General features: G+C 45.1%; 2 protein-coding genes across 4 annotated transcripts in view; one reads left to right on the forward strand and one right to left on the reverse strand.

The window, feature by feature from the left end:
• Window positions 1-22,412, forward strand: part of SHANK2 (SH3 and multiple ankyrin repeat domains 2) — an 829,172-nt gene that overhangs the window by 657,115 nt on the left and 149,645 nt on the right. The gene's annotated exons all lie outside the window — the stretch shown is intronic.
• On the reverse strand, window positions 10,311-10,699 carry LOC129324076 (NADH dehydrogenase [ubiquinone] 1 alpha subcomplex subunit 3-like). The gene has a single exon (XM_054971069.1). The coding sequence runs from the start codon at window positions 10,697-10,699 to the stop codon at window positions 10,439-10,441; it is 261 nt and encodes an 86-aa protein (XP_054827044.1). The 3' UTR covers window positions 10,311-10,438.

Here is a 22,412-nt window from a genome sequence, read left to right on the forward strand (position 1 = left end):
CTCTTTGAGCCAGACCCCCCTGAAACAGCATCCAGGCTAAGAGGGGGTTTGTGTCCGGGGTCTGAGGCACGGCCCACGGCCTCGACAGGAGGAAGCAGGGGGAGGCAGCCAGGAGACAGCAGTCCTGCCACCTCAGCCGACAGCCAGGGCCAGAACCTGCCTACACCAGAGGAGAGGGGCAAAGAGCCAAGGCCCCAGAGGGCTAGAGGGGGCAAGGAGAGGCAAGCTAGTCCCACCCTCCAGGGGGAGGATGGGGGCTGAGCAGAACAGAGGGAGAGGGCAAAGGCAGGAAGAATAGGGACCCAGCAGCAGCCCAAACAGAGCCCTTACCAGCCAAGGAGGAGAAGCAGCCACAGCAGCTCAGAGCCACGCCTCAGCCTCCACCTCAGCTTGAAGACAGCAATCTGGCTTAGGAGATGCTCCGAACCCAGCCCCTCCAGGTGGAGCTACTGAAGGCATTCTGTGGGAAGAGCTGGGCAGCCAGCCAAGGGGCCACAGCTGAGCCTACCTTCAGAAATCAGCTCAGCCAGAGAGGCCCAGCAGCCAGCCAACATGACGCAGCTGTTGCTGATCCAGGCAGCCCAGCCAGCTACCCCAGCTGCAACAGCTTGAGACAGCCCTGGCCAATGCTGGGAGGCCAAGGAGGGGTGCGGCCTGGCAGGCAGAACCTGCAAGGAGGGCAGGGTGGTGAGAGGAGGCCCTATAAAAGCTGGCTGGGAAGAGCTCTGGGGTGGTGGGTTTGAGTAGGAGTGATGGAGTGGAGTGGGAGTGGAGCAAAGCAAAGCGAGAGCAAAGGCAAGGAGGAGAGTGGATGAAAGAGGAGGAGACGGCAGAGACTAAGGGGAGTGAGTGGCACAGGTTGAGCGGGCCGGCGAGTGGAGTGAGAGGGAGTCTGGGTGATGTATACTGCCCCTCCATCCACAGAGCAGGGTCCCGCAGAATCCCTGGCCCCCCTTTGACGTCAGGAGCAGACCGCCCAGCGCCCCGCCCAGTGGCAGCTGTGGCAAGCCCTGACATTCATTCCCAATTTTGCGTCCCTTGCTTTCCCACTCACTTGACTTCTTCAGCCACGAGAACCCTTCTGCTGGACACCAGCAGCCAACCAGGCATTCCAGAACTTGAAGGAACGCTTCATCATGCAACCAGTACTCTGGTATAAACTATAAACAGATTATACAACAGAAAAAGAAAGAGCGTACTCTGAATCTATGGGAGGAACTTATTCAGGCAGTAAAACAAAATAATTCTGCCCTATTTTGGAAACTTACTAACGATAGGAAGCCCAAGATGTCCTCCTCACTGTTGGATATGCATATTTCTGTTGAAAACTGGACGATATTTTTCCAGAATCTTTATGATGACCATAGTCAGCTTGCCTTCTTTGGAAGCATAGAGAACTTTCTGGCATGGCCTCTGGTTAGCCCCCTAGAAGTAAGAGCCCACATTGCCCGTTTAAAAGATAGGAAGTCCCCAGGTATGGATGGAATACCTCCTGAAGCATTAAAGGAGAATGTAGATTGATGGGCGCAGTTTCTTGCAACCCTGTTTACGTACATAGACCAAACTGGCCGAATTCCAAAGCAGTGAGGGACTGCTATTGTGGTCCCTATATTTAAGAAGGGCAACAAAAATGAGCCAGAAAACTATAGGCCCATAAGTCTCTTAAGCATCATCAGTAAAATATACACAAGGCACCTTTTAGATAAACTTGAAATATGGTTATAACAGGAAGAAATTATTCCACTGGAACAGGCAAGTTTTAGGGTAGGGAGGTCGATGGTTGAGCATTGCCTGGTGCTTCAACAGTTGATAGAAAAATACTCTGACGAATGTCCAACTTCTCTATATGCTACCTTCATTGATTTGAAGGCAGCTTTTGATTCTATCTCTAGACAGAGATTGTGGCAAAAACTAGAGGGCTCTAGCATAGATAAAAGATTGTTATTTCTCATCCGCGCCCTGCATGAGGAATCATCTTATAGTGAGATGTAACCGGCAGGGACTACTCACTGGAACAATTAAAAGGAGTTAGGCAGGGCTGCCTATTGGCCCCCGTGTTATTTAATTATTACATCAGTGACATGGTAAAATATATGATTGACCTCAATTTCCATCCGCTGAAGCTTGCTTCACACCATTTACCAGTTCTGCTCTATGCAGATGATGCAGTCCTATTAGCCAGGACCCCATTAGGATTCCAAAGGGCGCTAGATAGATTCACAACATACTGCGACAAAGAACACCTAACAATCAACTTTGATAAAACAAAGGTGATGGCATTTGGCAGATGCCCCAAGAAGTGATCCTGAAAGGGAATCAAATTCAACAAGTAAATAAATTTATCTACCTGGGGGTGGTTATACAGGATTCGGGGGCTAATACAGCACACTGTAATCTGATGGCGGAGAGAGCTTAAAGGGCGGTGCATGCTATCGAGATTTTTTTGATCTAAGGGGGGCTTATATGTCCCGGCAGCACTGAAGCTGTATCAAGCTAAAGCCCTTGTGCAACTCCTATATGGTATTAATTTGGGCATATCCGCAGATAATCAGCGAATTCTCGAGAAGGTTCAGTCCAAATTTATCCATGCCGTATTTACCCCCAGGAGTGCCAAATGCCCTCCTACAGCTAGAAACAGGCCAAATGAGAATTGAAGCCAGAATATTGCTATCTTCTGTTTATCAGTGGCTCAAGATATATAACAGTCAAAAAGGCCTTCTCTCTCTAATAAACCAAGATCCTTACCAGCCTAGGTGGATGCGGATGGTTAAGAGCAACCTAGAAATGTTGCCTGCCAGCCTACTGACTCAGGGCAGTGACCAGGCAAAAAGTATTGTTAAACAAAGGGTGAGAGACATAGAGTGCCAACGAGATTTAGCTCAATCTCCTCATTTTATGGCCCCTAGGGAATCTAGATATGTTATGGGTATGGCCAGATATCTCACTCATTTGGATGTCCCATCTTATAGAAGAGCTTTCACCCTGGCCCGTTGTGAAGTTATCCCTTCAATACCATTGAAGGGAAATATAGAAAGATCCCATATGAAGATAGACGCTGCCATTGCTCCATTGGTGAAGTGGAATCACTTATTCATATGTTCTTTTGTTGTCCTTTCCATCAAGTCTATAGGGACAAGTTTATTTCCCCACTCTTAGACACACCAATTGCAGAGGCAAATAAGGCCTGCCTGAAGAAACTCCTAATTGATGAAAACCCAACTATCTCCAGGCAAATAGCTAAATTCTGTCTCTATTTGGTTAAATTCCATAATAAAAAGAATCGCTGTACGTAGTCTCCTGCTCTTTTTACGATTTTAACTATTTCAATGTGTTTTAAATATTAGAATTCCTGCGGTTCCCAGAGAACTATATACATTTTAAGATAAGATTTTAAATGTTATTTTTTATGTCCTTTACATTTTTACGCTGGATTTAATTATCGATTGATTGATAAGGATGTATTGTCGTTGTTATGGTCTCTGACCGCAAATAAATTCATTCATTCATTCATTCATACTCTGGTACCCAGATCCCCAGCTGCCCTTCATAGTTGAGGCATCTGCCTCCAACACAGCAATTGGGGCAGTGCTCTCACAATGCGCAGCCTCCTCAAGCATCCCACAGCCCCCTTGTCAGCTTACCCCCGCCAAAGAAAACTATACTATCTGGGAGTGGGAGCTGCTGGAGATAAAGGCAACCTTCAGGGTTTGGCAGCACCATCTAGAGGGGGCTTGACACCCAGTTCAAGTGCTCACTGACCACCGGAACCTAGAACACCTCCAAACCACCCACTGTCTCAACCAGAGGCAAATTCGGTGGTCGTTATTTTTCTTCTACTTTGATTTCAGGATCACAAATGTACCCAGTCCCAAGAATAAGAAAGCAGATGCTCTGTCCCAGAAGCCAGAGTACAACTCACCCCCAGGCCTGGAACAACCTCTGACTACCATCCTGGCCCCAGAAACTTTTGCTGCCATGCAACACCCCCCATGGGCTTGTAGAGGAGATACAGGGGCTCCCAGTCTTCCCCTCAAAGTTCACCAGGGTTGCCAATCTCCCTGTGGGGCTTGGCTTTCCTGTGTGGCTGGCAGGCTCCTGCCTGCTTGCACCCCCCCCCTCTCTGATTGGTCAGCTGTGGAACACTGTGTTCTGAGGTAAAAAACTGGTAAAGAAAACTGCATGTAGTTGAAGGAAGACGATACAAGATTCCTGAATAGGGATTTTATATAAAAGTCAGTATAGCAATTGAGTTTTAAGATTTTCATGGGGAAATGGTGTATGACCTTTCTAGGAGCCATTTTGATGCGAACCTCTCACATGAACCTGCCAAAGTGCCCACCATACCACCCCTCCCTTCGAGTTCAAGAGACTGCAGTTCCCCCTCAAGGTCTGCTTTGCTATGACTATCAACAAGTCCCAGGGCCAGACACTGAAGGTGGCAAGAATTGACTTGAGGGAGAACTGCTTCTCACACGGGCAATTCTACATGGCCTGCTCCAGAGTGAGCTCACCCAGCAGCCTGGTGATCCTATCACCTGAGGAGAAAACCACCAATGTGGGCTACAAATAGGTCCTTCAGTAGGAAAAAAAGGGTTGTATCATGTACTTTTCACTTTATTTATTGTACTACAATCTTTTCCTTTTAAAATCTCTTCAATAAATGTTACATTTTGAAATTCACTTCATTATTTTTGGCATCAACACACTTCGCTTTATTCAAACACCTTTGTGAAGCTTGGGTACTATGCTGTTACACTACAAATCCAAATTTAAAAAACCCACAAACCAAAAAATGTTACATACCCATAAGTATTATAACTGGATTTAAAGTAGTTAAATGCCGTAGCGAAGCACAGGTATCAAGCTAGTTACATATAAGAGCTCATTCCATAAGAGCTCAAGCCGCCTCATCAGTCTTCAAAGTGGGCATACCTCTAGTTGACTTATACAAGGCAGCCACCTGGTCAAAGCCATCGACATTCATCAAGCATTACACCATTGACATGGACCCCTGACTGGACACAGCTGTTGGCAAAGCAGTCCTAAAGAGTCTTTTCCAATAAAGAGCTTCATGCTCTCCTCTGGAGTAAGTTAGTTCACTAATCTCTCATATTGGACTGCGCAGAAAACACAGTGATGAAAACAGGGTTGTACTTACCTGTAACTGTTGTACATCAAGTGGTCTTCTGTGCAGGTACACATCCCTCCTCCTTCCCTGTTGTGAGCTTCTTCTTTTTTTTAACTTTCCTTCTGTACTGACAGCTTAGAGAACTGACGTAGGGAGCCACTCACCCCCCTTTTATAGCTGCACCTGGAGAGAAAGCATGAAAATATTGATTGGTTTGGTTTGGTTTGGTTTCTAGTCTGCTCTCTACACAGGTGGACAAAAAGGCTAGGTGAGTGTCTCGTGCCTCTAGGAATCTTAGAATATCCACGGCTGGCCTGGGTATGCACAGATCCCATGTGGGACGGCACTAAAGGCCACGCAATGAATAACAGTTACAAGTAAGTGAAATCCTGTTTTAGTTCTAATAAAAGATATTAGAGGTGTGCATTCCAAAACTCCCACCCCCCCCCCCAAATCACCATTTCTGGTCATTGTCTTGATTTTATAGAATGGTAACACAAGTCTGGGATTGTTATGTATTATGAAAAACACCTTGGGAAAATATGTGTTGTTAAAAATATGTGAATTATTTTCAACGATTGTAGAGATAGGGTGGGTGAAATTTTTTCTTCAAAGGAAACCTTCCTTACTTTGTGAAAGGAAACAACGGACCATGAAAGGGAAGGATGATAAATACCAAGTTTTCAGTGTAGAGATTTTTTTTTAATTGTCAATCAGTCAATGTAAGATTACAATAAAATGGATGCAAACATGATTTTTTTTAATGCTGGTAGCCTGTGCGGTGCCACCCCCACCCCCACCCCCCGTACGACTCACTGGAGAGAAGCACACCTGCTCCAAAAAACACCTGCTTCAGGTGTCTGTAAAGTCAAACTCTTTTGTCCATCTAATCCAAAATTAGATGGATTTTGATTATAGGAAGGACTTTGTTCAATGCAAATGAGATGCCATTAGTTTTAAAAACAGCTGCAAATTTATTCCCCATTGAAAATAATGGTCTCAAAATTCTGGAACCTGAAAAAAACCCCACAAATTGAACAAACCAAGCTGTCTTGGAACGCATAAAACCTGACATGTCTCTGGAGGGGGAGATTACAAAGCAGAAGCTCAGCTATCTCGGGCATGTAATGTGGGCCAACTCACTAGAAACATCAATGATGCTAGAAATGGTGAGTGGAATGAGGAAGAGAGGAAGACCAAAAACCCTCTGGCTGGATACCATCATGAAAGACACTGGACTGAACATGAAGGAATTGAAAGAAGCAGAGATAGAAAGGCCTGGAGGGATACGATCTACAGAGTAGCCAAGGATCGGACACGATTAAATGGCTAGGATTGGATTGGATTTATTAAACTGGAAAAAGTGCCAAGGCATTTCACGCAGCCCTCCTTCTCGCTCCCGGGGGCGAGGCTGAGATGTGGACTGCTGTGAGATATTGCTTCCTGGGCTGGATCCGAATGTCACTCGCAGAGGATTACGGTGGGGGGAGAAGCTTTGCCATGACCAAGGCAAAGCTCACACTCCAACATCTGAGAAGATGCACGTAGTAGAGAGTGGCAGCGGCAGCGGCGGCAGAAGTAACCAGCTGATGCAAGACCGTCTGGTGAGGATGCACTCTGCCTTGGGGTGCTTTTACCCTTAAGGGAGAAAACGAGCAGGTAGTTAGAAACACCTGGTCAAGAGTAGTTTTCTGGGCATCTGCCTCTGGGGCAGGCAGGGGCTGCTGCCACTGTCCTCTCCCCCGCCATGGATAGCAGTCAGGCGGGTTCAGGTGATGGGGCAGCCAGCACAAATCAACCAGCTGGCTTAGCCACCGCCCCATCTCCTTCTTACCAGTAAGTGCTACCTTGCCCCTTACTGAGATGGAACTTCAGAGTCAGATAACCTGCAAGGAAACATGAGTGGCTATTGTTAGTTAGCCAGGCAGTCTGGACGTTGCCCTTCTTCCCTTCAGCGAGTGCAAACTTCTCCCACTTTTCTCGCAAAGTCCCCAAAGTGCACTCAGTGCCTGCCACCGTGGGCACACTCTCCCGCCTCGTATTCAAAGTGCCCACAGCACACGGCAAACGGGCAGAGCTTTCAGCCAAGTGCTCACTTACCTGAGGGTGTGGGCAGCATGGCCGGATGTTTTGTAGAGTGTGTCTGCAGGTGATTGGGTGCGAGGAGGAGGACTCGTCCGTACTGGAAGTGCATGCGGATTGGCCCCCATGATAGTTCCCATCCTAAGCTCCTTCAGGCCATGGGGGCGGGGTGGGTCGGGGTGCTTGGAGAGGGGGCGGAGTTTTCCCCGTTTAATTGGCGCCTATCAGCTATGCCTTGTTTTTTCGTGGCATAGCTCTTTTGCACTGCTGTGGGCATTCCTGCTTCTGGAAGGGCTTAGGGAGTGAACTAACTCGAGCCCTGCTCTCTACCCTGCCCCCTCTTGCGCCAATGCGGGGCCCTACGCCGCTTCTCCGCCTCCGCCCGGGCGCCTCTTCTTCCTGGTGGCGGCAGCCCAGCGACAGTGGTACACCTCATGCCGCCGCTGATGGAAGGGCATTTATGCCCACGTAGGAGCCAGTTCCACCAGCGCGAGCCTTAGTTCGGTTCCTATTCAATTCCCTCCCCTTAAGGATTTCACTGCCCGTCATGTTTAGAATTAGATATATCGATTAAGAATATATTGATTATAACCATGAGTGCATAGTATTAATGGAAGTAGATATTCTCACACTCCAACTTTCCCCAGCTGCACTCCATACCCACTCTCAAAAGAGATGCTTGGTTCAAGAGGAATGGAGTTTGCTCTTCTCCTTCCTTGTTGTCTTCTCCCATCTCCTTTTTATGGCCATGAACTGCTGAAGGAAGGGGAAGATGGGGAAAATACCACCTGTTTGCATTTTATATTTATTTAATTTATTTTATTTGCATCATTTATAGTCCGCCTTTCTCACTGAGACTCAAGGCGGATTACACAGTATGAGGGTAATACAATAAGTATCAAGTACATTTCAATACAATACCGTAAGGTAAACAGATACAAGTTTAAAAGACATAGCATTAGCAAGGATCCAAGAGAGAGTACAAAAAATACTGGAGCAAAACATAATCAATTCTAGGACTAACATTAGACAACATGGGGTGCTGGTTGTACTTAGGAGTACATATTTAAATCAGCAGATAATATATAAGGCAAAAATAGTGATGAAGTATATGATCCCCAACTCGTTAGTGAAGCACCTGAGACTCCATCCCTACAATATAGCCCTCCCATTTGAGTAAAAAACCTTTTGGAATAGTTTGGGTTTGCATTGTTTACAGAAAGCCAGGAGAGCGGGGACTCTTCTGACTTCCTCAGGCAGGTCATTTCACAGGATAGGGACCACACAGAGAAAGCCCTTGTACAGGCTGCTGCTGACTTCACCTGTGTGCAGCCTGGCACCTGCAGGAGACCCTGTTCAGATAAGCGAAGCTGCTGTGGAGGAACATAGGGAGGGAGGTGGTCCTGTAGGTATGCTGGACCAAAGCTGTGAAGAGCTTTGTATGTAATAAATTATACCTTGAACTGAGCATGGTAAATGATGGGTAGCCAGTGGAGCAACTGTAGGATGGGAGTGATGTTATGCTCCTGCTCGCTCCTGATAACAATCGAGCTGCAGCATTTTGCACTAATTGGAGCCTCCTAGTTAACTTAGATGTGAGGCCAATGTATAGACCATTACAGTAGTCAAGCCTTGATGTTACCATAGCATGGATCAAAGTGGCCAGGTCAGCAGTGTCAAGATAAGAAGCCATCTTCCAGGCTAGAGTGAGGTTGTAGAAAGCATTTTTTGCCACTGCCTTAACTTGTTTTTCTAGTAATAATGCTGGATCCAGTATAACCCCTGGGCTCTTAACTGAGTCTGCAAGGGTCAGACAAACTCCATCGAAAGTGGGGAGTACAATGTCCTTCAAGATCTCTGCCTTCCCAACAAGCATCACTTCAGTCTTGTCTGGGTTCAATTTCAATTTGTTGTTTTTCAACCATTTCACCACGGCTGTTAGGCAGCGATTTAAGATTTCCACTGCTTCCTGTGGGGACTTGGATAATGAGATACAGAGTTGGATGTCGTCTGCATATTGATGACATTCAACTCCATAGCTGCAAATGAGTTCTCCTGAAGGCTTTACATAGAGGTTGAATAACATGGGAGATAAGATTGAACCCTGCGGAACTCCACAAGATAGTTCCCATTCTGGAGATAGCTGATCTCCAACGGCAACCCTTTGAGTCCACTCCAAGAAAAACGATTTAAACCAGTCCAGGGCACATCCTTTGATGCCCACTTCTGTTTCTAAACGCCTTAACAGGATGGCATGGCCTGCTGTATCAAAGGCTTCAGACAGATCCAATAGAAGCAGTAAGGAGGCATGGCCTTTGTCTCTATTCAGAAGGAGATCGTCCACTAATGCTACTAGTGCTGTCTCTGTCCCATACCCTGGTCTGAAGCCTGATTGGAAAGGGTCCAGAGCACTAGAGTTATCCAAGAAGGTCTGGAGTTGGTCAGCTACTGCTCTCTCAATTACTTTTCCCAGAAAGGGCAGATTAGAAACTCAGCAATTTGGCCACATCATTTTTTGTCTAGGTATGGTTTTTTAAGTAGCGAATGGATAACCACCTGTTTGAGCTGTCGGGGAAAGCGCCCTGAGTTAGCGATTGATTTACAATAGACCTCAGTGGCTCGCTTATGTGGTCCTTACTTGAAGTTAACAGCCAGGATGGGCAAGGATCAAGTGCACAAGTAGTGGTTTTCATAGACATCAAGATCTTGTTTAGATCTGTCATAGTGATTGGTTCAGACCAGTCCAAATGTAAGCTGGATGGTGTAATTGTCATTTCTTCTATCTCGCTTGCATTGCAGGTAGCATCTAGATCAGAGCGTATTCATGCTATTTTATCAGCAAAAAACTTAGCAAAGGCTTCGCAGTTCCTGGGACTGTAAAGGTTCAGGTTTAGGGGTTAGGAGGCATCTGGATATCTTAAACAATTGGGATGGTCGTGAACTAGCTGATGCAATAGTTGCCAAAAAATAACGTTTCTTTGCCACTTTCATTTCCACTTCATAGGTCCTCCAGTGGGTTCTGTAGCATATTCTATCTGCTTCTGCATCAGTTTTTCTCCAGCGCCTTTCTAAACGTCTTCCAACCTTCTTCTTCTTCTTTTTTAATTCACAGCAGTTTTATTACACTCTGGGTATGTTACACATCTACAAGAAAACAGCAGGTAGTGGTGTGGTGCCAGTGGGTTGGTGGACCCTTTAGTTGTAGCTCAGTATGCCTTTTGCAAGGTCTCAGAAGTTCTTCAGCCACTCAATGCTTGGGCCTTCCTTGTCACAAGTGTGGGAGGGAATATTGGGCATGTTGCCATCATCCTGAACTGGTACTGGATATGTGTATGGTGTAGCTTGGCTGATCATGCCGGTATATTTAGTCAACGGGCTGACCCAGGGTACTGTCACAGCTATGATGCCAATGGCAAAAGAGACCACAATAATAGGTTCCTTGGCCCAGGCATTTTTCAGATACACACCAATTTTGCTAAAAGCGACCATCTTCTTCCAACCTTCTTTAAGTCAGCCAGCTCTGTGGCGAACCATGGGGTTGGTGTCCATCCTAAGGGCCGGAGCAGCTGATAAGGAGCAATGGTGTCAGTAGCTTCAAGGAGCATTGTGTTCCATATTCCTACAGCAGCTACCACAGGGCATGTGTCTGGGATTTTAAATTCCCCCAAGGCATTTTGGAATCTAGAAGAATCCATGAGCCTTAGTGGGCGAATCATTTTAACTGGACCCCCAATTTTGTGGGGAATTGGGGCTATATTAACTTTTGCCTTCAGCAGATGATGGTCTGGCCATGGTTCAGGCCAAACCTCCAATGTTGAAACAATGTTGAAACGGTTTGCCTTAAAGGCTCACTGCAAAACATTAAGTCTATGGTTAGGATCTAACCTACTGTGTTTTCTATGTAGACCTATGTAGACCTCCATAATTATCAGATGAAGAACAAAGTGCTTTATTTCTTCCACAGATTTGGGTATTCAAACTTACCAGTGTTCTTGAACATGGTACCTTGTCAGTGTCCTCAGCAATTCAGCAATTCAGTTAATGTTCTGCTTTTGAATTCAGTGCCACAGCAGATCATTCGACAAAGAATGGCTTCTTTGAGTGAATTCCAGTCTACACATCTCTTTGCTCTGAGCTACAAAGTGCTATTCAACTCATTCCTCCTAAGAGCCTCTGTACTCTACTGCCTGGAACATGTGGACAGTTATATTCTCCTTCTGCCTCTCAGCCTATTTTCAAGCAAGCATGGCAAGCTACTCAAAGTTTGTCCCAAGTCTGAAGAAAAAAATGCTGGGCATTGGAGCTTGAGGTTGTTAGGGTTCTCAAGCTGAGTGCAGAGGTGGACTGTAAAGTGAAAATAGCCCTGGAGCAAGCTAAAGAGAGTTTTCAAAAGTCAGAGCTCCCTTCTTCAGACACTAGTAAGAATGGAGATCCCTGAGCCTTTATATTCCAGTGAAAAGGTTGGTGAAGTGTAGCAAAGGGAGGGCATCAGGATGTAAAGGTACAATGGGAGGGGTGTAGCAAAGGAAGATGTCATGATGTAACAGTACAATGGTACAATGTGGTGGGGGAGAATGTTGTTCTAAATTTGTGAATAAACTCCAGCAATCTCACATTGTAATCTCCCCTTGAAGATTCTCTGTTTGAGGACAGCTATTTTTAGGTCAGCTATAGAATGTCCTGGAAGATTGAATGATCATTACAAGTGCTATTATTCAGGAGGGCTTTTTTACTCAGAAAGGCTGTACTGAAATGAACAGGTTCAGAAAGATGCTTTGGTAAAGAGTTAGGGACTGGTGTCTATACCACTACGTACTGTCTATTTATGTAAGTGTAGCATTTTTGTTTTAAACATATCTTGGGTCTTTATTACAGCTTTTCCTTACATTACCTTATATTTTTATCTCCAGAGGACTCTGGTCACAAATAACTCTCCTTTTTTTTCACACACAGAAATCTTCAGGTGTTCTCTACTTTACCCAGGCTTTTACCTCAAGAATGTGCTAATAGCACATTTGGCATTTTTCCTGTTTGTGTGATCTACATATTGCTGCCTCCCAGAAGGTTTTGTTGTCAACTTGCCACCAAAGGCTTTTGTCTTAGACGGTATTATAGGAAGACTTTGTTATTGATGGTATTATAACAGAATGGTCAACAGGAAGGGGTAGCTGTGAGGTAAAAAAAACGCTTATATTCCAGATGAAACAGGCATATTGTTTAACCAGAAGTAGAATTTATTTATAGTACATAGGCTTGATGGTTACAGAGTATTGATAAGTGTATTGGTTTCAGAATAGGTTTATATGCTTAGTGCTTTTAAAATAGTTACATATTCCTAAAAGTATATTCACAGATACAGTAACAAAGACTTATTTTTCTCAGAGATCTTCACTAACACTCCACTCATCCACATAGATATAATGTCAGTCCCTGGCAGGTAAACCCCTCAAGCCCCTCCACAGTGAACACATGTTGGTTCTAGCAGAATCAGCTTTATTAGGATCTATGCAGTTCAGGTCTGTTCTCCATCACGGAGCTTGACAGGAGTAACAATTCAAATCGAGCAATCTATGTTATAGTTGATTTCCCCATGCTCTAAATGATAGTTAAGGTTTTGGCGCGCAAGCCTACAAGAGTTCTGTGAGAACCTATTCAGTTATGACTATGCAGTAGGTATACAATACATAATTCCCAGCATCTGGGAAAAGGAGTGAAAACTGGCATCTAGACATACCAAGGTCTCGGCTAGCTGAGACTTGCAGATTTCTCTAAGAAAACAGGAGAGGCCCTTTCTGGATCCTAAGGAAGTAACGTCTGCAAAATGGTTACAGATGATCAGAGTTACACATCAATTTAGTAATAGTGCAGTATAGCTTCAGCATATTGTAGCACAAGCAATATAACAAACAGACAACCATGGCATGGCTGTACACAGACATGACAGATAGATTCCTCCAAGCTTTTCTACACAACTTGCCTGACTTAGATAGAATAACTGCTCTGAGATACACACAGACTGACTAAGGCTTCTACACAATTTGCCTGACTTAGACAAAATGAATACTTTCAGTAATCTGACTTAAATTGCAGTTCACACTGCCCCCTAAGGTACAGCTACCATCCAATCACAGCACTCTTCACTCATCCATCCAGCCCCCCCCCCTCTAGCTTTAGAGCCATGCACTTCTAACAATAATAATAATCAAAATAAACATATATTCAAAATCTGTATTAATACACAAATAAAACACAAACTTAATTACATTGCAAAATATTACAGTAAGTATGCTCCTACTAGGAAATTTCCTCATTGTTTAATGTAATATTTAATTGCTTATGCTTTGTTTCAGCCCTCTATCAGATTTCTGCTTGTTTTCAAATTTTTGTAGTCCAACCCCTCTTGCATTTTTATTGGCTGTCCCAGCTGTTGGTTGTATTGACTTACATTGTATAATCTGCTTTGAGTCTCAGTGAGAAAGGCAGACTATAAATAACGTAAATTTAAATTAATAAAAATAAATTAAATAAATAAAATGATGCTTTCAGTAAGTATAACTTGTCTTTCTGAAATCATATTGTTACAGCAGCACATCATATATTGGCCTAAAGGAAGACTAACCAGTTCCTTCTAAATCCAAAGAGTGGTTCCTCATACTATGCAATTTGCAAAAACAAGTAATCTGAATCAGTTCTTTAGTTTTAAGCTTTAAGTACCCTTACCATTTTTTTTATTTTTACAAGTTTTTTATTTTTAGTTTGTATCAATTTATCAGGGTAAAACTTAAAACTTTAACAGTTAACAACTTATAGCGCTTAGAACAACAAGCTAAATATTTATATACAAAGACAATATTATAAAGGTTGGAACAATATAAATCAGAAATAATGACAGTATTACAGTAATATAGTTACAAAATTATAAAATAAAGGGATCAACTGGGTATGATTTACCTAGATTTAAGCCCAGATTAGCCATATACTCTAAAACTGGAAATCAAATTTCTAGAAAGCTAGAATGATAATGATTAGATATAGGCATGAACTGTGAAAAAATGAACTGTGCGGTTCGTGGTTTGTGCATTTTCACAAACCACGAACTTCCATGAACTGGGGCAAGTTCGCAAACCGGTTCATGGTTCATGGGTTTAAATGCCCTTTTCTGTGCTACTTCGCAGCGGCATGGAAAGCGGTATTTAAACATGCAGATCAGCTGCTTGTCAGGGAGATCCCCAACAAGCAGCTGATCCTGTAAACAGCAGGGCTGTTTAAATGGCCACTGCAAGCTGCGGGGAAATGGCTATTTAAACTGTGGGAACTCCTGGCCGGCCGGCCAAGCCTCACCCACTCTTTAAATGGGCATTTCCCTGCTGCTCCGAGCTGCGGGGAAATGGCCATTTAAACAGTGGGGCTTGGCTGGCCAGCCAGGAACTCCCGGCCGGCCCCGCATGGAGTGGCGGGGAAATGGCCATTTGAACTGCAGGTGGAGCTTGGCTGGCTGGCCAGGATCTCCTGGCCGGGCAGCCAAGCCTCGCAGGATAAATGATCAGCTGCTTGTCAGGGATCTCCCTGACAAGCAGTTGATCCACGGGTTTAAATGCCCCGTGGTTTAACATGAACCAAACGAACCAGTAGACCAGTTTAACATGATATCAGTTTAACATGAACCAAACGAACCAGTAGACCAGTTCGTGGACTTTCATGGAAAATGAGCTTCCACAAACCGCTGGTTCGCGAACCATGAACTTGGGTCAGTTTGTGGTTCTTTTTGGTTCGTGTTCCGTTTTGTGCCCATCTCTAATAATGATCCAAATCAGTGTGAGAAATTTGATCAGTGATCTCCATGAAGTAATGGTCCCAGATTTTCTTGTGCCATAAAGTAATAGCTGGAGGATTACAGTTTTCCAAAACATGACTGTAATTAATTTGGCCATGGCCAAAAGGTTAGCTCTTAATTTTTTTTCATTTTCTTTGGAAGATCTGTTATCTGTCCATAAAATTAAGCAATATCAGTTCCAGTTTCATTGGAAGAGAATTATTAATGTGATATATTATGTCTTGCCAAAATTTCTTTATACATGCAGAATTCCATCAGCAGTGTGAAAATGAACCTATTTCACCACATGACTTCCCACAATAAAGAGAAATTGATGGACTTGTATGGTGTAATTTTGAGGGAGTTAGATACCATCTAGTTAGCAATTTTAAAGATTGGCTTCTAATATTGACTGGGCTTATAGAAAAGATATATGAGCTCCAAATTTTTGACCACAGTGGTTCTGAAATTACAAGGTTACAATGTGTTCTAGGCTTTCACATAAGGAGGAGATTTTGAGTATTCATCAGAGATTAAAATTTTATAAAGTTTTGAGATAGAATTTTTATAACTGGAAAATTCTAATTTTAATATATTTTCAAAATCAGTTGTTTTGTGAGAAAATGCTTTCTTTATATCAGGGTGATTCAACGTATGACTGACTTGGTGGTATTGGTAGCAGTGTATTTTTTTGCCAGTCTGGGATTCCAGCCAGTTTCAATAGCTCCTGCCAAAAAGGTGGCAACGAACTGGACTACCTTTTGTATGAAAAGATTGGCTAATTTCTTGGTGGTTGGAATTTTAGAGCACGGAATGAAATGGGCTCACTTGGAAAATAAGTCAGCCACCATCAGATTACAATCTTCCCTTTGGAAAGGGGGAGATCAGTTATAAAGTCCATTGAAATCACTGACCATGGTCAAGGGGGGGTTCCATGGGCCGGAGGAAAGATGGACAAGAACAAACCAAAATTAGTATACCCACCTGCATGTTGGGAGAACGTAAGTCCGGAAGGCCCTGGACTTCCAATGGCCCAAGTGCTGAATGGCCTGGGCAGGCATGCCCAGGACTGCCGCCACAGTGGCCACCTTTCCTATCCCTGTGGTTAGGATCAGTCCTGTGGTCAGTCAATGAATCCAGGTTCAGCAATATGGCCCACCTGACGCTATCATCATCCAGCTTAGAGAGAATGATTTATTCAAGTGAGAGTGCCCTGACCTGAAGCGCTCCATGTGTGCAATTTGGACTATATGCGAGAGCTGTGCCCTGGGACATTCTTTTTCTGGTCAGACTTGCTACAGAGATGCATGTGGCATGGGGCCCATTGCCTGGAGAAGATTGAAGGGGTCCGGCAGAGGCTGGCGCAGGCCATGGGACAATACATCTGTGCTGTGGGAGGCTCGTCATTATGCATCTGGACATTTCTTTCCACTTGGAGGCACTGTATCGCCCAGACGAGGTTCACCTATCCAGCTGGGGGCAGGACATCTGGCTGCAGGATTTGATGGATGGCCTTTTGGATTGGCTGCAGCAGTAGGAGCGTTGGTGGGAGCCATTGCATGGCTCTTGTGGTGGTTTGTCATTGGATCGGATCTCTTTTGAGGGAAGCCAGGACCTGCGTGCCCGGGCTCCCCTTGAAGGGGATTCCCATAAGGAATCTTGGGAGTGGGTGATGGAGGTGCATGCCCAGCTCAGGGGCTGCCAGGGCACACCCACTACACCCAGGTGATCTCCCCCTTAATGCCACTCCTTGGTCCCCCCTCAGCTGGGGTCTGAGGGGGTGAGGGGTCATCGATTGGCAGGCGGGTCAGTCAATGCTTGGGATCTGATCCATATGATTTGCCAATGCTCCTCTTCATGCTGTATTCAATAAAGTTGTGGCCGTGTTTTCCTCTAGCTACACTTGTGGATTTGGTTTGCTCACCGTGCTCTCGCCCTCTTGCATAGGTTGCAAATTGTAGGGCTAATTTGTGTCTTTTCTGTCCTAGATTTGCAAGGTATTGGTTAAAGAAACATTGTCTGATATGTTTGGAGGATGATCAGCCTTTTTATTTCAAATCACTTCCTGTAGTGTTTTGGCATGTATATAAAAGCTTTGTATTGTCAACCACTCACCTTGATGTGTATTATTTAACATTGCTAGCAAGTAAGTTAATCGGGAAGATACATAATATAATTTCAGATCAGAGATGTTGAGGCTGCCTAATTATTATGAGCAACAATGTATAATTTGGAAGTTGATCTAAGGTTTCTTTTTATTCCATATGAAATCATTGAATAACTTTTGCCAATTCTTTCATAGTTTAATAGAAATCAGTATAGGGATGACTCTAAAATAAAATAAAAATTTTGGTAAAATTGTAGATTTAATTGATTCTTTCCATCCAGGTCAAATTTAGAATGCATCAATCTTTCGTGGTTAAATTGATTGCTGTAATTTCAGGTGATTATATTTTAAAAGATCATTTAAATTTAAAAGGATTTGTATGCATGGATATTTCCAATATTTTGTAATCCATTTTAGGGAAATAAATTTGTAATATTTTTGCTGATGGATGGTGTTAGATTAATAGGATATACATCTATTTTAGACTGATTGACAGATAATCCAGTAATTTAACTGAAATGAGAGAGTTTTGGCTGTAGTATTTGTAAAGAGTTCACAGGATCAGATAAATAAAGGACGATATCATCTGCAAACAAACATAGTTTAAACTCTCTGTCTTTAACTAAAATACCCTTAATTTGAGGATGGAGTCTGATTGTAGAGGCTAAAGTTTCTATTGCAATAGCAAAAAGAATTGGGAAAAGAGGACACCTTTGTCTCATGCCTCTAGATAGATAAAAGTCTGCAGAACAGACTGATTTTACCTGAAACTTTTGGAGCTGTATATAAAATCTTGATTGCACCTAGAAAACATTCATAAAAACCCATATGATATAGCAAGTGCTTTAAATAACTAGTCTCTGATTTATCAAATGCTTTTTCAGTGTCTAATACCAGTAGTACAGGTGAATGTTTAGTTGTATTACAATAATTAATTAAGTTCAATGTTTTGGGAGTGTTGTCTATTAAATTTCTTCAAGACATAAAACCTGCTTAATCTATAGGTATATAGTTAGTGATAAAACTTGCTAACCTTTTAGCTAAGATGGCAGAAAAAAGTTTTTAATCCTGATTCACGAGTGAGATAGGTTGATAGGAATTTGGGATTGTTGTGTCTCTTTTTTTGGCATGACAATTATTTCAGCTTCTGTCCAGGATGGTGGTAATATGCCATCTGACAATACAGAATTGCATGTGTTAGTCAATGGAACCAAGAGTATATCTATATTAAGGATGGGCATGAACTGAAATACCAACTACAGTTCATCACAAACTGGACTGGTTCATCGTTCATGAACCAGCAGTCCGTCAGCATGCATTTCTGATGAACCGCAATGAACCGCTATGATTTTTCAGGCAGTTTAGTTTATTTTTTGGTTCGTCACTGCAGACAGCCTGGCACTGATCAATTTATTCCCGAGGTAATGGGGGGATGGACTTCTGCAGCCCTTCTGAAGCCCTGGGAACACCAATGCCAGCCCTCCAAAGCTTGATAGGCAGCTCTGGCTGCCAAACAGAGAGCTCCCATTCTGTTCAATGAGAGCAGGAGTATATAACTCCCAGCTCTCACGGGAGTGATTTCAGTTTCCAGCAGGCAGTTAGACAGGGAGGAACTGCTGTTGGATTTTCAGTCACAGAGGGAGGTATTTGAAGCTTGTGCTTTAGATTCTGGTGCTTCATCTGCTTTTGTTCCACAGCCAGGGTTAGGGGCTAAGCCTACTGGGTTACTCATCTGAGGAGTCTTTTATTATTATTTTGAGCACCTCTCTCGGTGCCAGCCTCAGGGGCCAAGCCTAGTGGGCTCCTGTGAGGACTCACAGAATACTTTTATATATTATACTTATTAACAGTATCATTATTATTTAGAGCACCAGTCCCAGCTGGGAAGGTGCCTGGGTGGTTGGTCAGGGCTCTGACCCCACCTAGTCTCTATGCCACTACCAGCTTCAGGGGCCAAGCCTAATGGGTTCCTCACCTGAGGGCCAACACAGTGCTGCCTTGCCAACCACAACACCCATTAGCACCATGAAGATTAGAGTTGGGGCAAGGGTGGTCATGGGGAGAAAAAGTCCCAAGCCCGTCCTGCTGGCCCACCAGTGCCCAGCATTAGTGGGGAGGTTTCAGAGGCAGAGCCTCTTTTTCCAGATCCACTTGTGGGGATCAAGGAGGAGGCAGAAGAGTTGTTAGCGTTGACAGAGGAAGAGCAGCTGCAAAAACTTTTTGAGGAGGAGGGATCTCAGAGTGCTGATGAATCAGAGGGTCTTGGAGAAATATGCAGCTCCTCCACATCCCAACCACTTGGGGTTTCCCCTGCCTGCAGTACACCCCTCACTCAGTCCTCCTGGCCCAGACACACACAAAAGCAGTTAAGCCTCCGTCCTGACCCACCAACTCCCAGTCCCCATTTCAGGCCTACACTTTGGCAGTACTTCCAAACACCCCCAACAAACCCTGTGTGGCATGTTGCAGGACCTGCAATGACCTGATGCATAGTGGCTCGGACCCCAAGCACCTGTTGTCCACTGCCCTCCACAGGCATCTGCAGAGGCACCAACCAAGTATGTTGCCTCCAGAGCAATGAGAACCATCCAGTGGGGGACGAAGAGGGCTTCTGAGCAGGGGGAGAGGGGAATGGGATCCCACCTCAAGGAAGAAGACTCTCACTGACAGTGCTGTGTGTGGGAGTGGAAGTTCCCTTCCAGGCAGGCAGGCAGGCTACCATTCAGGAGGTTGTTCCCTTGGGGTCAATCGCACTGCCAAACAAAAGGAATGGGGGAGGGCTCAGGAGGCGGGCACTCGTGTACTGACTGAGATGATTGCCCTGGACGGTCTACTTTTGTCCATTGTGGAGGATGTGGGCTTTTGCTGGCTGCTGCATCATTTCGCCCCCTGGTATACCATCCCCTCGCGACGGACCATTGACCGGCGAGTCTTGTTCTTCTTCTATCACTCTGTGGCTGAGCTGGTCAGGAACACGTCCAGAGCACAAGGGCAAACCATAAACTTCACAGTAGACCTGTGGAGCAGCCATCAGCACAGATATCTCACCCTCACTGCCCACTGGTGGCAACTGGAGGACCTCTGGATCACCAGGGAAAACTCAAGGCCCTGGGAGAAGGCGACAGCCCTGCTGATGGGCTACAGAGTGGTTTTGCTCCAGGTGCGGGGGATGGATGTGGACCATACAGAGAGGAACATTGCCACTGTGATCAAGGCTGGACTGAAGGAGTGGGCACCCGTGGGTGATATTGTCCATGGCTACATGGTCATGAATGCCAGTAGAAACATGCTGGCAGCCTTGAATGCCATGTCCCTTGAGGGCATTGTCTGCCTGGCATACAAGCTGCATCTGGTCATGAGGGATGCTCTTGGCTGGGTAGCACCATCAAGCCCACCTGGGACCAGGGAACAATGGACATGCATGCCTTGTTGGACAGCTGCTGATGTCTGGCTGCCCACTTTCCCCATAGCATTAAGTCTGCCCTCCAGCTGCATGAGAGACAGGAGGAGGAGAAGCCCAAGCACCAGCACCTCTAGGACATGCCCACCCTTTGGAACTCCACCTATGTGATGACAGCTCGTCTGGTGAAGCAAAAAAATGTGGTGCAGGATATCATGTCCTCTAGGCCCATTTTGCAGGGGGGAAAGGAGCTCGGCATTAGCTCTATGGACTGGCCAGCCCTCTCCCAAATGGTCATGTCGAGGCCTGCCGATGCCTCGCTGTCCACATCTGCCTCCTCCAAATTTTTGTCCCCCACAAAATCAGCCTCCTTTCCACATCAATCCCTTCAAGATGTCTGTCCACCCCCAAGAATCCTGTCTTTTAGTCTCCCCATGCCCACATTGTCTCCTCGTGATGATTTCTCTCCCACCAAGAATCCAGCCTCCTCTCGCCCATCCCATTGAGGAGATAAGAGTCCAGCTGTGGCAACTCCCACCCAGGGTCTGTTTCTACATTAAAAGGTTTTTTCTTTCTGGCTTCCATACTCCCTGTCCCTCACTTGCCCATTGGGAAGATGGTTTCTGGGTGTGCACACCTGGGTGTGCACCTAGCTGCACCTACATTCCAAGGCCATCCTCGCATCCAGCCTCCCCTCGCTGTTGGGGAGGTGGATTTTGCTGGTGGAAGGCTTCCCTCTCGGACACGCCATTGTGGAGATGGATTCTGGCTGTTGTGGTAACTCCCACCCAGAGTCTGTTTCCACATTAAAAGGCATTTCATTTCTGACTTCCAAACTCCCCATTCCTTACCCGCCCCATTGGGAAGATTTCTGTTCCCTGAAGGTATCCTTCCCCTCCAGGATTAACCTCCCCTCATGGATCACCTCTGTTCTTTCAAGGTACAAGAATACTCCTGTCTCCCCAAAGAACATCTTTCTTCCTCCCAAGATTAACCTCATCTCATAGATTGTCTCTGTGCTCCTGTCCTTTAAAAGAATATTCCTGTCTCCCCAAAAACATCTCCTTGACTGTCCCCTCAAAGAGTACTTCTGTCCCTATTCCAGCCCCAGAGCATTTTTTCTGTTCCCAGGAACCATCATTCCACTCCGGGAGCCGTCATCCCATTCTCAGAGGAAGATTCTCTAACTCAATCCCACATTTTCATTGCAACTTTTTGGTGCTGAAATGTATTTCAATGGAGCCAATGCAAGTCAATTGGCATTCATGGCTCTCATTATATCTAATGTGCCTTCCAAGCATCTCATATTGTTTTCAATGGACATTCCTGTCATTCATTTTAGTATGTTCCCCAGAGGCTCTCATTCCACTCTGGTGGCTGTTATTCCAGTCTTAGAACGTTTCTGCTATGGCCAGAGGCTCTCATTCCACTCTGGGAGCTGTCATTCCAGTCCCAGAACACTGCTGCTACTCCCAGGGGCTGTCATTGCACTCGAGGGACTGTAATTCTCGTCCCAACACACTTCTGCTACTCCAAGGGGCTGTCATTCCACTCTGGGGGCTGTCATTCTAGTCCATAACACTTCTGCTACTCCCAGGGGCTGTCATTCTACTCTGCAACCTGTCATTCCAGTACTAGAGCACAGATTCTGTTCCGAGGGGCTGTCATTGCACTCAGGGGGCTGTCATTCCAGTCACAAAACAGTTTAGCTGGTGCCAGGGATCGTCATTCTACTCTGGGGGGGGGGCATCATTCCAGCCCCAGAGCGGTTTATCTGGTCCCAGGGACCATCATTACATAAGAACATAAGAGAAGCTATGTTGGGTCAGGCCAATGGCCCATCCAGCCCAAAACTCTGTGTCACACAGTGGCCCAAAACCAG

This window comes from Eublepharis macularius, chromosome 2 (assembly GCF_028583425.1).
Source record: "Eublepharis macularius isolate TG4126 chromosome 2, MPM_Emac_v1.0, whole genome shotgun sequence".
Lineage (NCBI taxonomy): Eukaryota > Metazoa > Chordata > Lepidosauria > Squamata > Eublepharidae > Eublepharis > Eublepharis macularius.